Source organism: Chaetodon auriga, chromosome 13 (assembly GCF_051107435.1).
Source record: "Chaetodon auriga isolate fChaAug3 chromosome 13, fChaAug3.hap1, whole genome shotgun sequence".
In the NCBI taxonomy this organism is placed as follows: domain Eukaryota; kingdom Metazoa; phylum Chordata; class Actinopteri; order Chaetodontiformes; family Chaetodontidae; genus Chaetodon; species Chaetodon auriga.
In genome coordinates, this window is record NC_135086.1 from 17,966,664 (window position 1) to 17,992,306 (window position 25,643).

Below are 25,643 nucleotides of genomic sequence, written 5' to 3' on the forward strand. Positions count from 1 at the left end.
GCCGGTAATTTGCGTAACGAGACTGGAGCGAGCCCGGTTAGCGTGATCTCCCCGAGTAACGGCCTCTCTTATCCGTCCTCCCACCGCTTTTTCCGGCCTTGTTTCCGATGCAGCCCGCAGCAGCAGGAGGAGGACGTGCGTACGGAAGACGGAGCGTGTGTATGTGTGTGTGTGTGTGTGTGTGTGTGTGTGTGTATGTGTGTGTGTGGGGTATCTCCCACACACGCGACTTTTTTTCTCACGCGCGCGCGCCCCACAGCTCCGTTTTTCGCTGATGCCCAAGCGCCATCATGTGGCTGAGGATGGTACTTAGTGATGTCATCAAGTGAACCAGCGTCGGGAGCTTCACCAAGAAAATCTGTCACAGCGCTAGAAAACATGAATCATCTTTTTCTCTCTTTCTTTTGAATATATTGTAGTGAAAAACGAACTGTTCCGAACAAGTGATTGAAAAAAAAAAAAATAAAGTAATCAAATAATATATGATCAAATGAGGAGTCAGGGGAGTTTCATGTGTTCTGGTTTTCTCTCAGGCTGTGACATCTTCTGCCTCCGAGGCAAACTCATTACTTTCTCCTATAAATAGTTAATTTTGCTTTAGCTTGAAAGTGTGTCAAATTGTTGGTGTTTGTGTTTCATTTTGGTAAAACTTTGCCTCCTCTGTCTCCATGCATGCTGCAGTGTAGCACAAAGGGTGTTCTTGTCCTCACCTCCTGCTGGCAGAACGGTCTGTGTTCTCTGGGCTGCTATGTCTCTGCCTCAATGGCAGCTTGTGGTCACGCAGTCTGTATTATAGTGTCAATTTGTCTTTGTCAGTCTTGTGTTACTCATGGTCGTGATAATCTGCCCCAGCATCTACTGCATGTCTGTCTTGGAATGAGGGAATTTCTCTCCATCAGCTCCTTCTGATTAAAAATGAGCTCTTTTCCTAATTTAAGCGTCCAGTGTTTGTTGTGTTTCTGTTGTCCTTGAGGATGTTCTCATAAGTGTGTGAAGGGTTTAAAACCAGGTGTTTATTCAGTTTGTCACTGTCTGGATTTGTCAGAGACACTACACCACGAACACAGGGTTAACTAATGTATGACACTGCTAATAAAGAGGGTTTGTCACCAGTTTGGTGAAGATATGTAGATTCTTTAATGGGACTCAACGTTTTCCTATTCCTCATTCACAGCCAAGTTGAAATTGTCTGTTGATTGTGATCTTTAGTCCTGAATATGTATCCTTGTATTTTCTGTCAGTGCACACACTGCTCAGAGCAAATGACCCATATAAACGACTCAAGGCCCACCAGGTTCATTTTTGCTGCCTCCTGCTCAGAGTACAGTAAGATGAAGTGCACCCACCCTCACATACCTTTATCCACACAACTTGGCCTGCCCTCAACATGTCTTCACCCTCAACCTCACCTCTTCCTCTTATCCTGATTAATGTGTGCAAACAGCCCAAATGACCACTTTTCATGTTTTCCAAATGATAAAACAGCTAATAAATCAATAAAATGTGTTGTCCATACGGACCTTGACGAATATATTGGTGGTTTCACCTTCATAAGCAGTCTTGTGGAGACATTTGAAGTGACCACAATCAGCAAAGCATCGCTCACGTACAGCTTTAGTAAATACATAAGACACCTACATTTAAACAGACAACAAACACTATCACAAATTGTTATTCTGTATATTTATTGATAATAAGACCACTGATGGTGACTTAGTCAATAGTAGACAGCAGGGTGCATTTCTTTTTGAGTGTCTGGTGACCCCATGTGTAAGCAGGATGGTATTACAATTTAGTATTTACAAGACAATGTCAGTTTGGGGAAGTAAAATAAGTTTCAGAGTGTTGGAAAACATACATTCACTAAATAAATGTACAGCTTGAAAAGCAACAAGGTTTGAAAAGCCACAATCAAATACTGACCAAAATCGAATACAGCAGGATCCACAAAATCTAGAAGCTCTCTCTTTCCCTCACACACACACATGCGCACACACACACGCTCACACTCACACTCACGCCCACACACCCCTTGTCATTCAAGGAAAATACACTTTGGAGGTTAAGGAGACAAATAAAAAGACAGAATAAAACACACACACATTCACAGTCATACTGAAAGAGAGATAGAAAATCACTTGGTGAAAGTGTAAACTTAATGCCAACCAAACCAGAATAAATACACAGCTAAATTCAAACAGCTACATGTTGCACGTTACTCTCAACAAAACATTGGCCACAATTATTTTTTCAGTGCGATTTTCCTATAAACTATCAAACAAATACAGGTTAACAGCACAGAGTGCAGAATCAAAACTGCGACACGACATTTATACTGATTAGCATATTAGAATGAGAAACATTACATCATATAAATTACATTTCCAATAAATATCTACAGATGATGATGATGATGATGGCATGTCAATGCACTACATAGAATACTGTAAATACTAGATGAACACTGTTGGAGTCCTGCAAATCTCTAATGTCTACTGCTCTCTCTGTAACACGCAGCCGTCATTGCTTTCTACCAGAAGATATGATGTGAGCACAACAGGCTGAAAATCTGTGCTTCACTGACCTCTTGTGGTTGGAAATGTCAAGCCTGTTTACACACACGATCCTGCTGCACCTGGAACAATATCCAACAGTGATGTCGGGCTCACCTCTACATCGCTGAAACAAGGTGAAAGCTTAACCAATGGAGGTCAGTAACGACAAGATTTTCAGCTTCAAAGCCAATTCGTGACATTCTGGCCAGTTTTCGGACAGGTGTGTGGAGGTGTGAAAGTTGGCAGGATTTACACCTCTCTCTTAATCTCTTCATTATTCACACAACTTTGTCACTTCTCATGCCCAACTGTGTGATTCATCACGTCACCACTCCCTAAGACGACAGCAAGTTTTCCCAGTCGCCTTCACATGTGGTTGTTCCAAACAGCTGGAGACACTGTTGCCATTCGAACCCTAAAGATAATCGAGTGTTAGAGGCTTAACTGAGAGCCTGAAGTGGACGGGTCACACTATAGGTGTGTTAAATTCTGTGTCAAAATTATTTCATTTTAATGTAATCTCTGAAATAAGGGGATTTGTTAGCAGGGACTATGTACCGTATATCTGCACAAATTTTCATGTCAAATTCAGCTGTGTGTAAGTGAATTTGTGCCATTGACCAATGCCCTGTCATCTTGACAGTGCTGACCATGGACGTACTAACAAAACTGACCTTTAAGGGAAGCTTTTGTAGCTTATAACTGTGTTGCATCATCCACTTTTATTGAACTGGGGGAATTTGCCAGTAAAGCTTCCCATTTGGAATCTGCGTTGTTCTGTGTTTATCCCAGACTTGAGCTTTAACTGATACTTCAGTACAATTTCAACATGTAACGTGTCTCATAATGTGCTACTGACTTAAATTATCAAGCCAAAAAAAAATATTGTGCCTTGTCTGCCGGTAAAAATACTCTCAAAGAATTCTCCCTTTTCTCTCCTTCGTCAGTGCTGCTATTTTACATATAAACTTAAAACATCATCCTCAGTACACGTAATCAGTTCACAAAATGTCACAACCATAGGAATATACAATGGTGAGCAATAGCAAAGTCAAATGCAAAACTAAACCTATCTATTAAAGTATTACTTTCAAGCTTTAGTAATGTCATTCTGTACAAAGATGTGCAGTGGTCCTCTGACGACGGTCGGTGAAGCATGCTGCAACCAACTGAGAAGCCAAGTTGCACTCAGGCGCCTATCTGAGACCAACACCGCTGTCAACTCTGACAACCCCGTTACCTCCTTGTTGTAGGTTGCAAGCCGTACTGATCCGAGATGTGCTCATGAGCAACTTCTACATCAAGCAGCGGTGTGATGTGTGGTATAGAACGTTTTGATGCAACAGCAGTGAGTCAAGGAATGGTGCTTTACAATAAGATACATTAAGATATTACATTAAGATCACAGGCAGAGAGACGGAGGGAGGTAAATTCCAATACAGACATGTGATAGTGTTTCGGGAATTTACTCTTGTCATGTGTCAAGGCTCTTTGTCTCGTCTTCTCTTCATCTCCCTGAAAAGACAAAAGCACAAAGAAAGAAGGGTTAACTGTGTACGCGTACAGAAGACTTATCCTTTGCCACATACATCTGGTCTTGCCCTATCTTCTTCTTCTTCTTCTTCTTCTTCTTCTTCTTCTTCTTCTTCTGTTGAGTTCACAATAGTTGGCAACCACAAGTGTAGCATTACACAGCCCCATCTATTCTGGCATTGCCGTGGCATGTGTGAAAGGGTGCAGGATGGAAATGTTCCTGAATGTGGCTGCATGTGTGAATAGTGAAAATCACTGGCAGTGCCTGAAAGATTGTCCCAGTAATTTACTGGGAACTATGTGTGAAAGAGGCTTGAGCCCAATATGGATTTTCTTTTTAACTTTATTTTGGTTTCCACCAGCTCCTGAAGGGACATATCTGGCTCTTTAGTTGCTAAATGCTCCACTATGTTCACCGGCTAGTTACTAACTTTACTATTTGCTGTTTGGTGTTGAGCAGGTGGCATACAGTGGGTTTAACACAGTATCTTCCACTGAAAAGAGGTTAATGAGAACAGTGTTGCTGAAACAAAACAGTAGTCGTGGGCTAGTAATCACATTCACTGTTAATAGAAAAACGTCAATAATAGCTGTAGATGTACGTGGTTGCCTCTGAGTGTGCATCTTTAAATGTCACTCACCTGCCACGTCACATCAGCTAGACCATTTCATACTGATTGGCTGTGATGATCCTGGACAGACAGCAGGCCAGCAACATGCCAATCAGCTGAAAGACAGACAGAGAAGGGCATTGGTGTATTTTATGAATGGACTTGAAAAATGTTTGGATCAACATTCACAATCAAGATGTCATTTCCTGTGAAAACTACTCATTCCTGTTGTAAGAATGATGGTGCTACTATTATCTCCTTCCTCCCACTAGCATTGTGTTTGTGTAGTATAACAAAGAAGAAAGATAAAGGCTTGTGCATTTTGTCAAAACTGACAAATGTAAGGTTGAATCTCACAAAAGGAACAGGGACAAAGTTGTCTATTTCTGGCAATGGTCTCATGCAAAAGCCTTTTCACAGCAGATATTGGACTTGTTGCAGTAGTAAAACACAGGTGTTACTAGAAACACTAAAAATGGCTCCATTCTGTTCAAATGGTCCAGCACGCCATGACAGTGAGCCAGCATGCACAGTATCAGGACCCTGAAACCAAAGCAGTGAAATGGAATTCAGCCATCATTCATTTTATCATTTACACATTTATCTTTTTTTTCTCCAAAGTGCTGCAGATTTCCTGTCAAGCCAAAACTGAACTGTGTCTGTTGATCGTCTGTTTTCAGCTATCATGTCCCCATATGTAAACGTGTTATTTAAAGTCATTTATTGATGCTAAAACGCTACACGTGCTACCTTGTATTTGCACACCATCACCTGCAAAACATCAGCTCTTACCTGTGAGAAAGCAATCCCAAACGTCACTCCTGCAATAATGGCCATGTTGGTTTCCATGAAGGAAGTGACGAGCTCGTAGCAGCCCTGAAACACAGGGGGCAGGTTAGTTTGCAGAGGGTTCAGGGACATGTTATATGTGCAAATTAGGGGCAAGATGGATATCTGGGAGAGTATCTGAGGCAGTTGTTAGTGAGTGGAATAGGCAGATGGTGTGAAAAGGTGAATGAGGATCTACAGATGTAAATATAGTTCAGAAAGATTAACAAACTAAAGCACCTAGCAACAGACAAGTGAGAAGTAGGAAAATACAACATGGCATACTGACCTGGTGGTAGACCTTGCTTGGGGCTAGAGTTACATTGCGGAGGTCTTCTGGGTTGCAGTCAGAGGAGTTAAAGCAGCAGCTGGCAGGAATGCCATTGGATGGGTAATACACACTGCTAGACCAGCTGGTGTAGTTATACACTCCACAGCAGCGCAGCTAGAAATGCACAGAAAAAGAGAGAAAGCATTGAGAGCAGATGAGGATGAAAACATATGGCCGGTGCTGTTTCATATTTTTCAAAATACAAACCCCATGTGGTCTGTCCCTGAATAGCTTCTGACTCTACCTTGTCTGTTGCACCTATTGGCTCTTAAATATGAGTCACAAATATACAGTTTCAACTTAACAATTTCCTAAAACACCTGGGCACTGCTGTTCTTAGTAAACGCTAATCGAACAGGTGTAAATAGCACATTTAATGAGGACTATTTTCAGCAGAGGTTTAATACATATTTTGTGTGTATTCATGGTGTGTGTGTGAATAAATGGGAATAACTCAAAATACACCACAGTTCTCTTGTTTATCGTAATGAAGGAATATTTCACCCAGAGTTTTTTGGGCAATAACAGAGCTCTGTAACTCAAATGAGTTATAAGGTATGGCTACACAGGCAACACTTGTTAGTAGCATACATTAATTCTTGTTTTTAGTCTGTTTATGGGATTTGCTGTCAGTAGGAAAAAGACAAAAATGCTAAAGTTATCCTTCACAAAAAGCTGATTTGATGATTTTGTGTCACGAGCACTTACCTTGTGCTGCAGGTTATCAACAGCACGGCTCGCCTCATCCTCAGCGTTGTAGTTGAGGACTGCGTCAGTGTATGTCCTGTAAAAGGTTCCCTTTATCTACAACATGCAAACATACACACATAATCACACAGGTTAACAGCTGAAGAGAGCTTTATACAGCTTTAGTGTTGGACTTAAAAAGTTGCTAAATGTAATGCATCCTGACCTCGTGGCGAAACACAAATCCAGAGATCCCAGCCACTAACTCAGCGAGGAAGACGAGCGACAGAAACATGGCGTACTACAGAGAGAAGAAGGAAGAGGGAGAGTTGCATAGTTTGCATAAAACTCCCTGCCTTAGATATGTGTAATTTGCCTATGCTTGCACACGCTCATGCACACATGCACTCACACACACTCAAACACACTCACTTCACCACCATTAACTGAGCAAAGTGCCCTGCAGCATCTATTCGATTTCTGATCCCTCTCAATAGGATTGAGGTCAGCCATTATACCCTTTATCACGTGATCTTGGGCTAATTAATCAGCATCTACAACCCTCTTCTCTCCTGCTGCAACATTAACACCCCAACCTTCTTCCTACAACCTCTCACCAGCTTTAGCATCCATGGGCTTCCTCTGCAGGTGGCGAAGCATCCAAACAGACCAAAGACGATGATGACGGTGCCGGTGCCAATGAGGACGTACGGGGCATTGGTGGAGTTGTCGGCTATCAGAGAGATGTACGGGCCCAGCATCAACTTCCCCCATACTCCCACTGCCAGCAGGATGGCTCCTGTTATCTAGAGGGCGGGGGTTGGAGAGACGGATGTAACAGAGAGAGCACAGGGAACAGAATGAAAGCAGGGAACAGGCCTTTATCTTTGCACTTCTGCGATACTACAATGGCTGTGTTTTAGCAGCGTGGCGAGGGGGAGGAGGAGGAGAAAGAGGATCAAGGTGGAACAAGAAAGGAGAGCAATTAGAGTAAAGAGGAGGAGACGAGAGACAGAAGACACAAATTTATCTGGAGTGTGGGATAGTGATCACCTGCTTTATGAATATGCCTGCACTCACACACACATAGAAAAAAAAAGGGAGAAAAGGAAAGGGGACATGTCAAAGAAGCTCTTTGATCCGAGGCGAGACGCTTCCTCCTGTTGCGCCTCTCTTAGCATTTCAAATGAAGGCTGCGGATAAAAGAGCGTGTTGTACGAGGCAGCTGAAGCGGCGTGTGTCTCAGCTGGGTATGTCTTGCTGGCATTGGAAAGAGAGCTGGGTGTGGAACGGCTGCTGATGATCTGACTCTCGCCAACTCATCATGCTACCCTTCTTCCTTCCAAGAGGAGGCCGCTCGCCGTCCTGCTGCCAGGCCCTCTGGTTAGAGAGCGAGCAGTCTGTACAAAATGTCTCTGTGCACCCTGAAACCTCCAACACTGATGAGAAGAAGCTCTCAGCACAAAATGGGACACTATGACTGAAACAGCAGTGGGGGAAAACTCCATCAGTTTTGCTCTTTGAATAAACTCAGCCATTCACCGATGTCCTACGGCCTAATGTCATTTTACATAAAAATGACAACAATACAGAAGTAATTTACCACAATGTAAAAAATATTTCTCCGCATACACATAGGCTGCCTTGTCCCTCTCTGTCTAAAGCTGAAACTAGTCTCTACAGGTTAATAACTGTGTTAACAATGTTTACACTTTGCCCCGCTGGCAGAGTGAGCACATAATAACGATCGGGCAAAGGTTCCCCAGTCCTCCTACTGCTGTTTTGTTCTGAATTTGGTTGCAGTTTAGACACAGCTATAATGTGTCCTTTTAGACTTCAGCACAGTGAGAATAGCTGGCAGACAGCAGTAGACCGTTGGAAATGTCTACAGCAGCTACTGTGTAAAATGGCTGAACTTGATGGTGCCTCATGCAAACATCCACACACATGAATTTCCATATCAACATGATGACACGCAAGGACAATGGGTTTAAGGTGCGGGGGAGATGATGAGATTGAGAGTAACTGTGAGAGAAACACACTGAATGGCAGCTCGTGAGGAAAATACAAGCCAAAACTGGAGTTTGAAATCACAGATTTGCTTTTATGGTTGTAGCTGATTATTGCTCGATCATTTCAACTATCAATTGACAATAAATATAAGTAATAACTAAGGAATGCTTATCACAACTTCCTAAAGGCCAAGATGACAGAGGTTGCAGTTTACTATCATAGAAGAAAAGCGCTAAATCTTTACATTTTGAGAAACTGTGTCCAGTATGTTTTTGGACTTTTTGCTTAAAAAAACAACTTAAACGGTTAAGTGATTAGCTGAATTGTTGTTGGTTTCCCACAATATTACTAATGCACTTGTCTCTTTGTATTTATGGTTTTAACATGTAGCTGTGGTTTCTTTTACGTAAGCAAAACCTTTAAAAATGGGTCTTCTTGACAATTGTGGGCAGTTAGATGCGAGGTGATAAATCCTCAGTGGCACGACATTTGATGGAGCTGAACCACACAGAGACAACTGAGAGCCACTAGATTTTCTATTTAAAGTCATCTGAAGAGCTGTCTGTTTAATGTTTTTGTAATCTCTTTATCTGGAGCCTCATCCTGTTGTTTCCTGGAGTTGCTATGTGCGCACGTGGATGACATTTTTCTATAAGCCCACCAGGATCCTGTTTCATGAGGGATGCAATATCTCAAGGTGTTGATTTTCATGTTGTATAAACATGTATCATGTAAATCACCACATACTGTGAGTATGTATGAATGTTCAGGTACTGAGACTGCATACTATCCAAATGAGGATCTGTTTTAAAAGGTCAGAAGCCAAAGGAGGGGGGCACAGGAAATGTTTGGCACTTTTTGCAGTCAAAATAACCAAAACAATTATTCTATTATCAAAACAGCTCCGGATTAATTTTCTGTCAATCCTCTAATGTGAAGCCCACCTTCCTTCTCGCCCCTGTTCAGCTGAACTGAAGGCCGGCAGGCTGATGATTTCATTCGTCAGTAATAACATCCACGGTTTCTTTTAACAGTGACTCTGAGAGGCAGAGCATGAGACTGTCATTTTAGAAGACGGTGCTCTAGATGACACTGTTTATATCATCAGCAGCAAAATGTCTGGCTGCCGATGAGCTGCCGGTGCATACAAATAAAAGGATCATCCTGTCAATGCTAAAGTGTTCATTTCAAAGCCAACAGGGAAATCAAATCCAAGGAACAGGGGCAAGTCATCTAGACTCCATGTGTGTTGCTGAATCCCAAACAGCTTCAGACCCCCTTTTCTCGTTGTCCTCCTTCTCCCCCCCTTCCCCCTACCCTGTACGTTTTGTTTGAAATTCAATGCCAGGCCGGCCACCCCGGTTACAGCACAGAGTTTAAAGCGGGTCACCCCTCGGCCCTCCTCCTCCCCCAGCCTAATAAAGAAACAGAAGGTGCCATGACAAAATATGCTGGCGAGGACACCACGCAGACTCCACCACCTGCTCTGCATTTAAACATCCTGTCTGCGTGCGCACGTGTAAAGTACGGCGACACAGCTATTCACACTTAGGACGTTATTCGCCACGACAAGCTGATGACAGTGAAACCGAGGCCCAACATTGAGGCAGGCTCTCTCACTTGGAACTCTGTGCCAGTGAACGTCTCCTCGCTTCACCCTCGGGGTTGATGAGCGCCACTGAGCTGTAACACTCCTCTGCACTTTAGACATCTGAAACCTGATGCTGTGGATGGAAGGGAGCGCCAAGAGACGGCCCAATCCTGACTAAATATAAAAGTTCATATCCGTGGCACTGGCACATGTCTGCAGTGCAGTGAGATACACAGCACAGCTCTTCTTTTTAAGCCTTCATGAGCGCATGCTGTCACTGCAAGGCTGATTTCACTTTTCCACCTCCATCTTCTTCTGCAATCTTTTAGGGGTTAGTTTTGGTTTTGTTTGAAGTGGCAGGATTTAAGATATCTTCACCTCCCCCTGTTCAGAGTGAATGCAGAAAAAGGGCTCTTCATGTCCTAAACACATTGTGGCTTGATTAATCTGGTGCACTTGTTCTCACCCTGGCTATATCTGGCTGCTCTCGGAAACCTAACAAATAAGAATGAGCCTGTGATGACTCACAGTTACGGCCGAGACCTTGCTAGGTTCATCATGCTGCATGCAGTATTGTGGTTATCTTGGCTAATATGTGGTCTTACATTCATACTGTGGCTTGCACATGCGGTACATCATATCTGAAGACTCATAGGGTAATCAAAAAAAGACATATCCACAAAACCAAAAAGACAAGAGGAGATACTGTTTCAGTTCTCAAGTTAATCCCAAAGTAATTCCTACCGAAATTCAGAGCAGTATGAACCAAATTTATCTGGTTTGAGAGATGCTTTCTGAGCGATCTACTGCCTCAAATCCTGAGGACACGTACTAAAAGAGTGTAAATTAGAGCGAAAACATGGGCAGAATCTGCTCTTCAAATGAGTGTTTTCAAATACTCCTTGCTTAGCATTGTGAATACGGCTTTGCTACAATCCTCCAGAGGTACTGATTCAACTCTGGTATAATTTGAGGCTATTGTGGTGCTGTGTTTTGTATAATTTTGCAGGGTGTGTCTAATGTTTTTGCTGCTCCATTATGCAGTATGTAAATGTGTTGGACAAAATATCAAGCAGAGACGGTTGCCAATGCAAAAGCCCAGCAGGGTACAGGTGCACCACAAAAACAGCATACAAAGGAAAATGAGAGATCGTCCGCACGCTGAAATTTGCAAGCTCCCAAAAAATGTCTTCATGCAAATGATTCCTGGGTATTATATATATATATATTTTTTAGCCTGTATACTGTATAGACCCTGCTTTTGGTTCATGTGGATGTTTGCCTGACAAAGACCTAGTAGATCGAAATACTCCATCAGTAAAATTATTGAGAGTTTGCAGGTTTCAGTGAGCTTATTACCTCTAATTTTTCTATAAATATGGGAAACACCGGCAACTATCATGACAGTCATTTGGGTCCTTTATCAGGCAAAAATACAAAAGCTTCTCTGGTTCCAGCTTCTCTGATGTGAGGATTTGCAGCTTTCCCTTGTCTTATAGTAATCTGAAGATCTCTTGGTTTTGGACTTCTGGTTGCTCAAAAAATACATTTGTTGACATCTTTTTACGCTTTAGAAAAAAAGTTATGCATCTTCTAACCTGAAACTGGAACATTTTAGGCAGATTAAGTGATTTATTTTATCAATTGGAAAATGATTGCTTGTTGCAGCCATGCTTTCAATACAAAGCTGTTTTACACACCTTCAACACAAAGCACAGCCTCAAAATTTGGCGTCAACAAACGACTCAAGTCGCATTTATTACAGGTATTTACTGCAGTAGCCTACGACTGTACTTTATTCACATCGGATGGTTCGAGGCACATTTAAACAGGTGTTTCTGTAGGAGTCAATGGGTTCACTGGGGCAATAGATGTGTATGACAGAATACAGCCTACTCACGGCGCAAGGTCCCTTTAAGGATCTATAGCAACGACCCCAAAATGTACAAAGTGCGGTCAGAAAATGGGCTTTAAACGGGCCTTATCACACAGAGGGCCCGTAACGTTCATCACACGGAGGTAAATCTCTGCGGTGATGTTAACATCCTCCACGGCGCTAGCTAACTGACAACAACCATGATGCTATGCGTGCTATGCGCTCACTGACGCCCAGCAGCCAAAAATATGCGTAACCTTAACACAAGTTACATCACAGAAGACCACAAAATACACATTTTAATGCTAAAGCGGCGGCGTTGAGCAAGCGCTGTCGACCATTTGGCGTAAATAGAGTCGAACAACAGCATGATTCCGTCGATGATGCTCCCACTGTCCACCCCTTCATCACGCACGAAAAAAAAAAAAAAACCCTCACACACAGACACACACCGCGGTGCTTTAAGATGGATTTCCTGCGAGGTTATTATTTAGAAAAAGATACCGAAAGGGTACGTACCCAAAACACGAAGGAATAAACGATGAGGAGGGTTTTGAGGCAGGTGATAACCGGTTTAGTTTCCATCCTGGAGCGCTACGTTAGACCCACTGTGGTAATAACGGGGGAAGGAAACCGTCTCTCTGCGCGAGCTGCCGCGTTGCAACCACGCGCTGATGCAGCCACACAGCGTCACTGGAGCCACGCGCCGCACCAGCGTTTCTACTCCTCATAAAACGATAGCCTTCATTATGATGGAGACAACGAGACGATTTGACACGCATTTTATCCGCCGCTGCATTATAAAGGTGTGGCAAGGTGTTTGAGGATATTCATGACGGAGGGATTTTGTGTTTTTTTTGGTCTAATACCGAGTAGAAGACTCATATGTGGAAATTATGGTCAAAATAGTCATTATTGTTATTATGTTTTAAGATATATATTTATTTGTGTCCAATATGCGCTTTTCTTGTTTCACAAAAGTTAAGAATTCTTATAATTCAGAATCTATGACTAAGCAAATATTTGTCACTGTTAGACAATATTACACTTCCATACTGCACCGTGGTGGTAGAAGTATTCAGAGCCTTTACTAAGAGCATCAATAGCACAGTGCAAAAATACTCCACCACCCGGGTGAAGTGTACCCGGGACCGACCCCGAAAAGTCCCGGGAAACTTGAACCGCTGTGATAGATGATGTGGTGTACAAAGCAGTCTACTATATTTCCTTCTTAAAAGTACAAGTATACAATTGCATAAAATGGAAACACTCAAGTTAACTACAGATAGTCAAACTGTACTTAAGTGCTGTGCTCGAGGAAGTTACTATTGGCCTCTGAACTGCTTGTGATGCCACAAAGTCATGCTGGTAAGAGCGTATTACACTGACATTTAAGGTGAATACGGAGAAACACCTTTGAGCAGATGTGTTTGAAAAATGTTCTTAGCGTACATCATTCTGCACAGTGAAGGTCAAACCTCCAGGTGAAGCAGCAGCACATAAAAGACATTTTTGAATAGATCCAAGTATAATGTGCTGATTCAATTACTAACTGACTTTCAATTTTTCTTAATTTTTCTGGAAACACGTCTATGCGCCTCACTCTGTGGAGAACTGACTCATCAACGACCACAAGCGCAAATCAAAAAGTACTAGAGACACATGATTATAATAACACAAGGTGCCACTTTGTGATAAGTCAGCCGTCATAAAGAGCATCCATAAATGGCTTTATTCATGGTTGATTATTTATTAATTCTTTATAGATTATTTATATCCATTAACAGGAATAACTAGAGGGTCGCCAGGTTGTGGAAAATCTTCCTCCAGCATCACACTTGCAGTCATTTTAGTTCTTTGACTCATCAGGAAGACACTTAGGACACTTACCCTGTGGAGCAGGTCTGCAGGACATCTGGACCAAAATCCATTAAGAGATAACTCATTAACATGTACAACTGAAAAATGAATATGTGATTATAATATCTTATTAATGAGTCATTAACATTTATACACGCAGTTGAATGATGACTTGCTTGTATGTTATTAATCATGTGCTGCAAAATTATTTCTAAATACTTGAATTTTTTTTGTTTCTAACCTAAATATTTTATCACACTGCAAACAAAATCAGTGTTTATGAGGATACTTGCAATAAACTGCAGTGATCAGCTTCAGGTTTTTTACATTATGGGGATAAATCAGGTTTCATTCAAGGATTCTGGAAAATGTTTTGCATCTATAACAGTGTTACAGGACCAATGTAGTGCAATATTTGCAAAATTAGGGGATACAAAGACTGCTTGACAATGAAGCCATCTGCAGTAAAAACCATTTCAAATTCAAAGGGCAAACAATCAAGAGGGGTTAATCATTTGAGCACCAGCACCACAAGAGTGCTCTGCGCAATTTGTCCTACATTTGCAAAGTAATAAGCAGGCAAAGACATTTCAAAAGTGAAATTCACATCTGTTGACCTAGAAAAGAAATACAGGAGTGTTTGAAAGCTGCAGAGGAAATGAAAACCAATAAAGTAAAATATGACAGACTGCATCAAACAAAATGTTAACAATGACATTCATGAAGAACAGCGAGGAAGGCACAGTGTGTTGTGTGTCACTGCCCTGACACAAAACAAGGCTCAGCCAGTACACAGTCAGGATGACACAACGGGCTGCTGTACATACCATGTGACGCTGTTTCAGTCTTTTCCAAATCTACACATCTATACGCTTTCAATTCCAAGTGTCCCTGTGACACAGCTGCTACACATCTAAAAACTTTGTGCTTTTCAATCAGAGCACTGTGGTGTGCAGATATGGGTTTATTATGTAGTAGTAGAGTATTGAGTAGTTTGACAAAAAAAAAAATCCCACCAAAAGGTCAGTTTTTATTAGCTTTTTCCTGAACCTTTAAGCCCATCACACACAGTTTGCTCAGTCATCATGGAAATGGATCTGTTGACATGCAGGTTCAGTAGCTTTGACGATGCCATCCATCCACAGCACTAATTCGATTGATTGTTCATGCCTGGTTTAACGGGGTTCATTCTCAGCTGGAACTTCAGCAGATCCATGTCCATGACAACTGAGAAAAGTCAATCTGTTGATAAAGTGTGTGTTACGCTTAAAAAGCTTTTTTTTGTTGTCAAATTGCCATTTCAAGAATGACCTTTCATATCAAATATTTCAACAGCCTGTTGGATTCATTCTGGCGAGATCTAATATGAAATGTGACGAACAAGATTATTTATAGTTCAAGCATTGTGATGCACTTACCGAACATGACTGACAGCTTGTGGCACACAGTGAATGGGGCTTTCAGTGGTTTATTTGCGATGAGCAGGATGCCCTAAAGACTGGAGTTACCGTGAAATGAATGCAAAAACAAGGAAAAAACAACAGAAACAAACATCCGTGGGTCATAGATTGAGACTATGTGGTCATCTTATTGCTCCACTCACTGTGTGTCTGAAAGAAGACCCTCCATGTGAATACTGAAGAGCCTGATGAATTCCAGGTGGACGGCCTGTCCACAGTCTACTTACGCTCCTTGAATGTGAGACATAATGTGGCTCAGTTATGATGACCCCTCTAAGATGGAGATGGTCGGGCTAACAATTTAAGAGATTTCAAGACCAATAGGTGAACGAACTGAATCTTTTAATAAACAATCCATAGGTCTGGTGGTCATGTTTCTTTAGCTTGACTACATTTGTTTGTCTCAACAGAACTTAAACTAAGAACACATTTTAAAAACCAAAAAATAAAAACAAATAATCAGTCACTTCATTACACAGACAATACGTTTCTTCAAGTGTGTTCAGTCAGTAGTAAGTACATGGGCTCAGGGAAATACATTTAAAGTGCTCACACACACAGGTCTTTAGACAATGGGCCTCTTGCTGTCTTCTTGTAATTTAAAGTTTCTAATTTCTCTAATGAAGTGGACAAACGTAACCACAAGTCGTGTCCACAAAGTTGGAATTATAATGCCTTAATCTGAGTGAATCTGCAGCTGAACTCTACAGAAAGCAGCCGAAACATCTAACTAAAACACAAAATTTAAACTGTGTTCACCATCATCATCATCATCATCGTCATCATCATGGCCTCCCAACTCACTGAGAGGTTTGACAAAGTGTTTTGAGGGATCTCTTTTCATATTCTGGCACAGCGACCTACACAAGGGAGCATTTGTTTGGATAATTTCCTCACACCGCTTCATGCAGGTCCCTGTCAGGTACAACATCCTCAGTTGCACTTGATGCTCTAACATGTCTTAATCCCTCTTTATTTCTGTTACAACACAGCACTGCTCTGATTACACACTGTTGGCAGCTGCTTTAAGATTTTTCCCTCAAATTGGTTATAAAGCTTGTTTTTTGTCAGCTGCTGATTTCTGATAAGCTTTGTGAAGCTGGGCGGTGTGAAATTCTTCATTTCACTCTTTTATTCATTTTTGGAATGAAATTTGCCACAAACGGAGCAAAACGGGGACTCTTATATAGCAATTTTAGGGTCGTTGATTATCTCAAATGATCAAATCTCAAGAACACTCAGCTACTTGTAAACACTTGGCATTTGTCGGGTTTAAACAAGCATTTTAAACAAGTTTGTGGAGTTAAAGAGAGTTCGGTTCATCTGACTTTGAACATACGAACATGCTTCACAGAAAAAGCAAGAGGAGGTTTTGGATAAGAAAACAGAAATGTTCTTGCAAGAGGCCTAATATAAAGACGAGTGTGCATTCCCTGGTCTACCTGTGTGTATTAAGCTACTCTTTACATTAAAAGTTCCCTGTGTAAGAGAAAATCCCCTCACGCTTCCTCGGGTCTCTTAAGTCAGTCGTCAGCTGGGTGATTGATAGTCTCTGCGCAGGCAATCGTGTCAGAGCAACAACGAGGGGAGGATACGTGAAAGGGCAGGAGTGGAGCCACTGAAAGTTCTCATCATGCTCTCTCAAAGGCACCAGTCTTCTGATGTGAACTTGAGCCCCTGTATAATCTTGATCCCTGACGTGTTGCCTGGTTCACTAAGCTCCGTGACACACACTCCCAGAGTCCCTCCTCTTCAAGGCTTTCATCATTTTCAAAGCTGCGAGTCCTCCTTTCAAGGTTCTGGTCTCTCCAGGGTGAAAGCAGCACCGCTCTCTATACTGACCCAAACTCGGCCATCCAGGCTTCGTACTTTTCCAGGTCAGCTGCAGAGACGGACTTGGAGATCTTCTTGAGGGTGAGCGTGAAGTCCTCCATGGTCACGGGCATCTGCAGCTCGTCTTTGGACAGAGCTCGGATCTCCTCAGGGCTCAGGCCTTGGATTCGACGACGCATCGCCATCATGGACGCGTCTCTGGTGAAAACAGGAGCAGAGTGGGTCGAGGATGTCAGTATTGCGCAGTATTTTTACTATTTTGGATTCCATACTTGAGGTTTTACTTGACCGAGTATAGGCTGTGATCACTAAGCCACGACAGCTGAACTCCTGCAGACTACATGCTGTGTGTGAATAATACTGACACACACATCCAAGGTCAAGAAACGGTACACCCGGGAGATGAGCTGAGAAAACTTGGGCAACATCAAATACCTTCAAATATATTCCCAGAATAGCAACGGTAGATAGGACCACAAGAACAGGGACAGGAAAGCAAGACGTGTTCAACTACAGCTAAACTACAATTAGAAGCAATGTTCAGTTTCTAAACATATTCCAGTGATCAATCAATCAAAATAAAACTGAACTAGGCACAAGAGTTCAGTTTTGATTTCATTTGTGTTAATATGTTGACACCTTCCTTCTGAGCCTCTTTTTGTGTCAACAGTTCACAGGACAAGAGGAAAAGGTCTATAAGGAGCAGATAGCAGAGGCCTAAAACTCGGATTATGGAACTGTGTGTACGCCTGGTTCTGTTTTAGAAATCTCAGTCATTGTGGTACTGGGCACACATGCACAAGCCCCATTTCCACTCCAACAGTTAACCACAATTGGACATCGAAACCCACTGAAACGCCTGTTTGAATACCAATACGTCTGCCTGCTCCACCATTAGACCTGTCAACGAGAAGAATGACAAAAAAGAAGTGCGGTTTTATCGACTGCGTTGCATCAGCGAGATTCTCCAACAGCAGCAGAGCAGCTGTCATTACGAACGAGTGCTACGCGTGACTGTGGCTATTTATAGCAACCATGCCATTGATATGCCAGATGTAAACCATCATCAGTGATGATGTCCCAGTAATTGTTATTAAACACCAGAAAGATGATTACTAATCAATTTACAGAGCTCATATTTAAACATACTTAATGAACAGATCGTTAACAAGGAAAGAACAGTTCAACCTATCAAATACGTGTAGCTGAGTATGAGTAATGTTTGCCTCCAAACTGTAGTGAAGCAGAAGTCTACCCACTTAAACACATTCCACTTCTGCCAACGAATGACCAAGCACTACACTCAATGAGGTAGCAGTATGTAATGTTCAGCCAAGAGAGGCAGAGACCAAGTTACAGAAACAGAAACCGTATCAACAGCAGACAGCTTCGTGACTTTATCAGTACGGAAAAATAACCTACACAGTGGGAACATGGAAGAAGCCTGTGCATGTCCTTTGATCTGCATCTGAACTTGAATACTGTATTTTCATGTATGCCAGCAGGATCAGAAAACTAAAGTAACACACAAGAGTTTTCCTGAAGGCATACGCACTCATGACTGCTGACACATGACATCATTTGGAGGTCAGTCTGAGTAGCTGAGCAGTCATATTTAGAAGGGAAAATAAAGCAAACATGCACTTTTTTGAGCCACTTGTGAAAAGCGCTGCAGTGCCTCTGATGGAGTCATAGGCACGGCTTGCTCCAGAAGTGATGTTTGATGATCCACAGTCAAAACACACTCCAGCAATGAATATAATTTAGAGCTGCTTTTCGATGTATGTGACATACTTACATTACTGTGTTCTCAAAAAGGGGATGAACCAGGGGATGAAGGATGAACTGATAATCAATTTCTCCATTTTGTGCACACACAACCACACATACCTGCAGACATTGGTGATGTCTGCTCCAGAGTAGCCCTCAATCTTCTCTGCGATGAGGTCCAGGTCCACGTCAGCAGCCACCTCCACCTCCCTCAGGTTGATCTTTAGAAGCTCTACACGTCCCTCAGCTACACTCACACATACACACAAACAAACATAAAAAAACAGCATTAATCACATATGAAGATTGGGACTGTTGTGTGCAGCCTTGGTTAGACCACTACAGTGACCCTCGCTCTAGTTCGTCATGGGTGACGAGGCCACCTGTGGGCAGGGGGATGTAGATCCGCTTCTCCAGCCGTCGTCGCAACGCCTCATCGATGTCCCACGGGAAGTTGGTGGCAGCGAGGACCATCACCATCTTTGAGGGGTCATCATTCTCCAGAGCTCCCCCGACACCTGGTTGCAAAACACGCGCAAAAACAACATTTAAAAGGTAAACTATGCAGGATTTTTCTCAAGAAGAATGTACAGACTCATATGAAAATAATCAATCATCACATCTGAGCCAAAAGAATTGTGTGGCTGTGTATTTATCCACAGGGAGGCTGCCCCCTGTCTGTAGTTTCTTACTTCTCTGTTTCACTCACCATCCATCTGAACTAGGAGTTCTGATTTGACCCTGCGGCTCGCTTCATGTTCGTCAGATGTTCCTCTTCTGCCACAGATGGAGTCGATCTCATCTATGAAGATGGTTGTTGGTGCATAGAACCGGGCCTATGAAAAACAAATAGTTTAAGAGACTTTTTTGCTGTCATATGACAAAATATTGAGCTATTCTGCCTGGTGTGGCAAGGTTTTGCACATACATGTACATAAACTTACCATTTCGAAGAGCAGCCGAACAAGTTTCTCTGACTCGCCCCTGTATTTGGAGGTGAGGGTGGAGGAGGACACGTTGAAGAAAGTAGTCCCGCATTCTGTGGCCACAGCTTTGGCTAACATGGTCTTCCCTGTCCCAGGAGGGCCGACCATTAACACGCCCTAAGACAAAATGTTACACAATGTTAACACATGTTCAACTACGGCATTTTCTCGACCAGCTTCTTACTATAAGCCAGTGATTCTCACTGAGTGAGCTGGTGCCGGGCAGCACAGTGCTGGCTTCCAGAGAGAAGAACTGATCATCCATCCGCTTGCCCTCTCAATTCACCTTTCATTTAGCTGAATGTATCTTGACTGAATGCATTCATCTGTTGAAGCCCTGCTCCAGTCAAAGATGTTGGTGTTTTTCTTATGGTTACTTCACTTGGATCTTTGATCTTCACTGTGCAGTGATGTATGTGCAGAGTTCATTCTTAGCGGGTTATTAAATGTTACAAAAAATACTTAAGATTTGAATAACTTCAGATATATAAGCTTGATAATCAGACTAAACTGTCGATTTGTTTTCTCTTCATTCCTACTGATTCATTCTGTTTGAATCACTGAACAAAGGTGGAGATGTAGGCAGTTATTCAGAGGTCTGGAACCAGGCCAAATACATGAAATGTGCAATAAATGCAATTAATGCATCTTTTGTGGCTCTGTGCTAGCAGTAGCCTGTTGTAGCAGCTCCTTGTGACTATTATGTTTGTGGACCTGTATTGTATTTTAATATATCTGGCTGCTGCATTGATTTAATTTCCCTTTGGGTATTAATTAAGTGAACTCAATATCTACCTATCTCTTGATAGAATAGAAAATTCACAAGCAGACAGCTAATCCTCAGCATTTAAGCTCCTGTATGGCAGCTTTCAGTGTGAGCTGGCCATCACAGTGGAACAACAATTACTGTTCATTTTTAGGGATGAATTGCTGCACACTCTGTACGTCATTCAGATCCATTAAAGACAAACAAGTATGGAAGCACAGCATTTAAATCAACAGGAGCGGGCAGATAAATGAGAGATAGAGTACTGCATCTGCTCCAAAGAAGGTGTTTGTTGTTTAAGCTCTGATTCATGGACGCTCAACAGAGAGCTAATACCAAAACAACGCTGATTTGTTGCTGTTTAGTCAGCGGGTTTAATGTAAAAGGCAGAGATGCACTTAATTAGAGAGAAGAAACAAGATCATGGGGCTACAGTACAACCAATATGGACTGTGGGTAATGCTGGTGTTCAGCATCATCATCACAGGATGAAATCTGATACGTGAAAATAAGAGAGGCTGTTGTCATTGGGCTTAGTCATGCATGTAAATGAACTGTCACCCACTAAACTGTAAACCCCCCACAAGTAAATAAAGTTCCAGTTTATTTTGTCACTGTCGACTCTCACTGTGGTGTAATCGGTTACGTACATTTGGTTTAAATGTCAACACTATTAAACAAAACTGCCATCCCTGATACAAATCTCCTCCATAAACTGTCGCCGCTGCTCTGATGTCTGACTTTCTGCATCTTGTTTATGCCTGCTGCTGTGGAGATTACACAAACAACAAAAGGACACATCCCATAACATTTTCACAGGGTTGGTACAGCTTTTTAAGAGTAAAATTCAAGCACTCTTCAAGTACTTTCAAGGTATCTGAATCAAAATCGTCTAGACTCTCGAAACCTCGAAAGGAGCGGGTGGGATTAGGCTGGCTGCATAAGCGAGCAGTAATAGAAAGAAATCCCGCAGGGGAGGACAGACGAAACACAACTGCTCAGACCTCTACACTAAGTGTCACCTGTAATGAAACAAATAGCCTACATGTGTGCTGATAAAACAATCACTTACACTTAACATGTTTTTTTCTATCACTAACTTATCAGTCCTGCATTTCACTGCAGTTCAGTAATCTGAAAAGGGGCTCTAAGCAAAGAGTTCAATTATGCATCCATCAGAAAAACGAAAGGCCCTGAGCTGCTATGAAAACCAATAATGAATAGCCCTCACATGGTGGGCCTGAGGGGAAGAGGCCTCACATGATGAGGTTCAACAGAGGCTGGTACAGAAGAATACTCTCTAACTGGTCACTCAGCAGAGTCATGTAGATGCTGAGAGGCAGCATGACTGCACAGGCACATGGACGGATGTTAGCAATGCAAACATATGTAGGCATTCACATGAATGTTTGTGTTAAGATTTGAGCAAAAGAGCAGCAGGCTGTTGCACCAGGTATGAATGTAGCTCAGTTTGAGCATAGTGTGGGAGCTGTACCATAGCTTTGTAAAAACAGATTAGTTAAACCGTGGAGTCATGACAGATCTTCACATGTACACGTCCCTGAGCAGGTGTAAGTCATTATTTACTGTTGTCATTGCAGACCGTCTGAAAACTGGAAGAGATCCATGTTAGAAGGGCCAGAGCATCTTATTTTCCCCCAATATTTACACCTGGAGCACAATGCCTGTGAAAGACTACATCCAATAACATTTATGATGACACTGACATGCACACTTGGTGTGGTGTTGTCCAGTTACTGTTATGTGGATTAGACAAGGGCAAAACTATGAATTTATGCTGCATTTACCTGAGATGCAGATAGAATGATGCTTTGATCATTTATGACTATATTTCTGTGTAATACAGTCCTCCTCACCTTAGCCAAGAAATATTAGCAGAACAGTAGTGATTGATAAATAAACTGCTGAATTATTAATGAGCTAACAGATAAAACATGTATCCTGTATTAGCTAGTTCACACGTGATTGCACACTTTCCCCCTCTACTGATTTCTGTGACTTCTCAGTTATCTTTGGATTATTACATTAAATAAATATATACAGCTCAGAGTATCTAATTAAGCTAATCTGTGTACGAGTGTGTGTGCGTGTGTGTGTGTGTACCTTCCAGGGGCGACGAATGCCCTTAAAGAAGTCGGGCATCCACATGGGCAAAACCACTGCTTCTCTCAGCAGCTTCTTCGCGTCTTCCAGATCAGCAATATCATCCCTACAGTTCATCCAGAGAACTCAGTCAGCAGTGCTGAGAAAGAAACTTCCCCAGCAGCAAATCATGCAAAGTAATAATCTGCATACTGTGTGTTACCGTACCAGTGCACATTAGGGTTACGGGACACAATATCTCTCTCCAGAGAGTCCACCAGGTCACTGTCATGTCCTGTGCCATCAAACTTCTTCTGCTCTGTATCCCCTGATGCATCTCCAACCCCTTTCTTTGCCTGATGAAGAATAAAAAAAGATTAATAAAACCATAAACAGGTGTTTTTTTAGGGATAGATTAAGGATTTTTTCAGGCATCCATCGATCCATCCACTCAACTTCCAATCACCTTCTGTAGTCTGACCTTATCATCTTTGGCCTTTGTGCCTCGGGCGTCTCTGAATCCCGGCCGGTCTGGTTTAGGGTTGGCCTGGCCACGGCCCCCCGGCCCTGCCCCTCGATGCTGCAGACCAGGGGATTCCTTCCTCTGCTGTTTCACCGCACTGTTGGGGCGCTTCACTGCAACAGGATTCCTACAGAAACACACACACACACAAGCAAATACAAATGAATAACACTACACACATGGGTAATAGTAAGACACACCTGCAGAGGGAAACATCACTGGTAATAACAGTGTGAAAATACTTTTAACAGGGTGGCACTGACTTTAAACCAGCTCTGATACTTCTCTGTGGAGTTTGGTGTGCCGTGTAATAACCAGGCAGTAAAAAAAAACAAAAAAAACATGGTGAGTCACGTTGTGCGGTAGTAATGAAACAGATTATGCAAAATATGTCTCTTTACACTTCAAAGTGCTTCCTTGTAGAGAGATATTTTGTTCCACACACTTTCTGGGCAGTACCAATGATCAGTTCTGCCGGAAAGTAAAGAAGTCTCCTGGATCAAAGCTGGCCTCTAATCAGATGAAATAAAGAAACCACACTGGAAGACAAAAATGAAATACCCACACACTGCAGCCTTGTTCCCAGTTCTTTTATTCCACATAGACTGACAGAAGAACGCACACACACAAAGGCTCCGGGTCAAAGATGCAACTTCTACACAAGCACCTGTGTTCCGCAGGGGTGGGAGGAGGCCACACTGCTGGATCCTCAGATCTCTCTTCAGACTGAGGGGCAAGGATGTCAACTGGCCTCTCTGACTTAAAGCTCTCGAGCGTTCCCATGATGCCTTTCACCTGCTCATACTCCTCAATCAGTTCCTGCCTGACCTGATCACAAACAGAAGAAGGAAAAAGCATTGTAACAGCATTGCATCACAGAACATGCTCCTGAAAATACAGCAGGTGATGTGTGTATATGAATGTGGTACAAGAACACAGGGTTTAGAGGAAAGCTATAATATCCCAGAGGGATTATTTGTCTTAGAGACAGCACACAATGGATAACAAATACAAGAAAGTCTAGTAGTGAATAAAAATAAAATGCAAAAACCTGTCACCAAAACCATCTCGACAAAATAAGAAGCCAGAAACAAAAGCACCACAGTTAGTGACATGTCGTGACATAGTGAAATGTAATAGCGGATGCCTGTTGGTGACAACTCTATGGCGATAAACCCTCCATCCTGATGGAGGCAAATTAAACTCAAGAGTTGTGGGTACTGGGAGTCCAGTAAATGGACATTACCAAATAAACAGAACATAGCAAATCTAGAAATAAAACCAATATTGACATCAAAGGAATGTGTTAGATGTTGACTAATTTCTCATTTCCTATGGACTAAATATCACAAATATTGGTAGTGTGGTGCTGCAGTCACAGCACAGGCTGGCCTGTAATGATGTCTGGTGTCAGACTGGGTTTAGGGGACTCACCTGTTGCCATTTGACTTTAAGTGCAGGGTCTCTCAGGGACTGACAGTGCTTGTGGATCTGTTGAATGACGCCCTGGTAGTACACGACGGAGGAGTCGTAGTTCCCCAGCAAAGCATACTCACGGCCCTTCTTGGCGTTGTCGCATATCTCTACCAAATTCATGCTGAATAACAGCTACATGGTGAGGGGAAAAAACAAGTGAGCTAACGTTATCTGCTTTGATTAAGAGCTGAAACAACGCATTGGTCAATGTTTACTTGCTAGAACGTTTTAAACTAGGTCAATGCTACATTTTGATCCGGTCTCCTCATTGTAAATCCTCAGTTACTTATTAAGGGATGGTGCAATTCAGTTACCTTTCAGAGCAAACTACACCCAGCAAATCATGGTGGTAACGCTAGCTAACGTCAGGCACAGTGATTTTAAATGAGCATGCTTATCGCACAGTCCACCTGACGGTTAAATCAAGCCACTGTTTAAATTAGCTTAATTTCTTGTCTCCACCCTGTCATCTTGCCGACGTTAGCTTTGCTAGCTTGCTGCTAGGCCACAGACTGAAAACAAAACGAACCGTGTGGCAATAAATAACGTAAACGCGATTTAATCCTCCCAGCATATGTTAAATATGCATGTAGACAAAAACAACCGACCGACAACTTAAATTATATTCTTTAGCAGTTTATAGAAGGTGGAAATATTCCTCATACCTGCATGAAAAGCACTTGTTTGTGCAGCTTTTTTGAATCAGAGGTCCAGTATTGAGGCAAGTGTTACCATGGCCGCAAACAGACGCCGCGTGAAGAATACAGACGATTGTGCTGCCTTCACAGACTTCCCGGCAAGCTCGAAAATATGAAAACCGCTGCGTGATCGTTGACCGAGG

At 42.4% G+C, this 25,643-nt stretch overlaps 2 protein-coding genes across 2 annotated transcripts; both read right to left on the minus strand.

Annotated features, from left to right (window-relative positions):
* Positions 1 to 1,668: 1,668 nt before the first annotated feature.
* On the minus strand, positions 1,669 to 12,892 carry tspan7 (tetraspanin 7). Its single transcript, XM_076746702.1, has 8 exons — positions 12,545 to 12,892; positions 7,163 to 7,351; positions 6,772 to 6,846; positions 6,567 to 6,662; positions 5,817 to 5,972; positions 5,492 to 5,575; positions 4,730 to 4,815; positions 1,669 to 4,070 (listed from the first exon to the last, which is right to left on the minus strand). The coding sequence occupies exons 1-7, from the start codon at positions 12,608 to 12,610 to the stop codon at positions 4,747 to 4,749; spliced, it is 735 nt and encodes a 244-aa protein (XP_076602817.1). The 5' UTR covers positions 12,611 to 12,892; the 3' UTR covers positions 1,669 to 4,070; positions 4,730 to 4,746.
* A 2,778-nt stretch (positions 12,893 to 15,670) lies between these two features.
* Positions 15,671 to 25,606, minus strand: katnal1 (katanin p60 subunit A-like 1). The gene is made up of 11 exons (XM_076747063.1): positions 25,468 to 25,606; positions 24,761 to 24,934; positions 23,994 to 24,154; positions 23,285 to 23,453; positions 23,032 to 23,159; positions 22,825 to 22,930; positions 19,893 to 20,051; positions 19,658 to 19,784; positions 19,332 to 19,466; positions 19,069 to 19,195; positions 15,671 to 17,376 (listed from the first exon to the last, which is right to left on the minus strand). Exons 1-11 carry the CDS (start codon positions 25,471 to 25,473, stop codon positions 17,178 to 17,180), a joined length of 1,491 nt encoding a protein of 496 aa, XP_076603178.1. The 5' UTR covers positions 25,474 to 25,606; the 3' UTR covers positions 15,671 to 17,177.
* Positions 25,607 to 25,643: the final 37 nt, after the last annotated feature.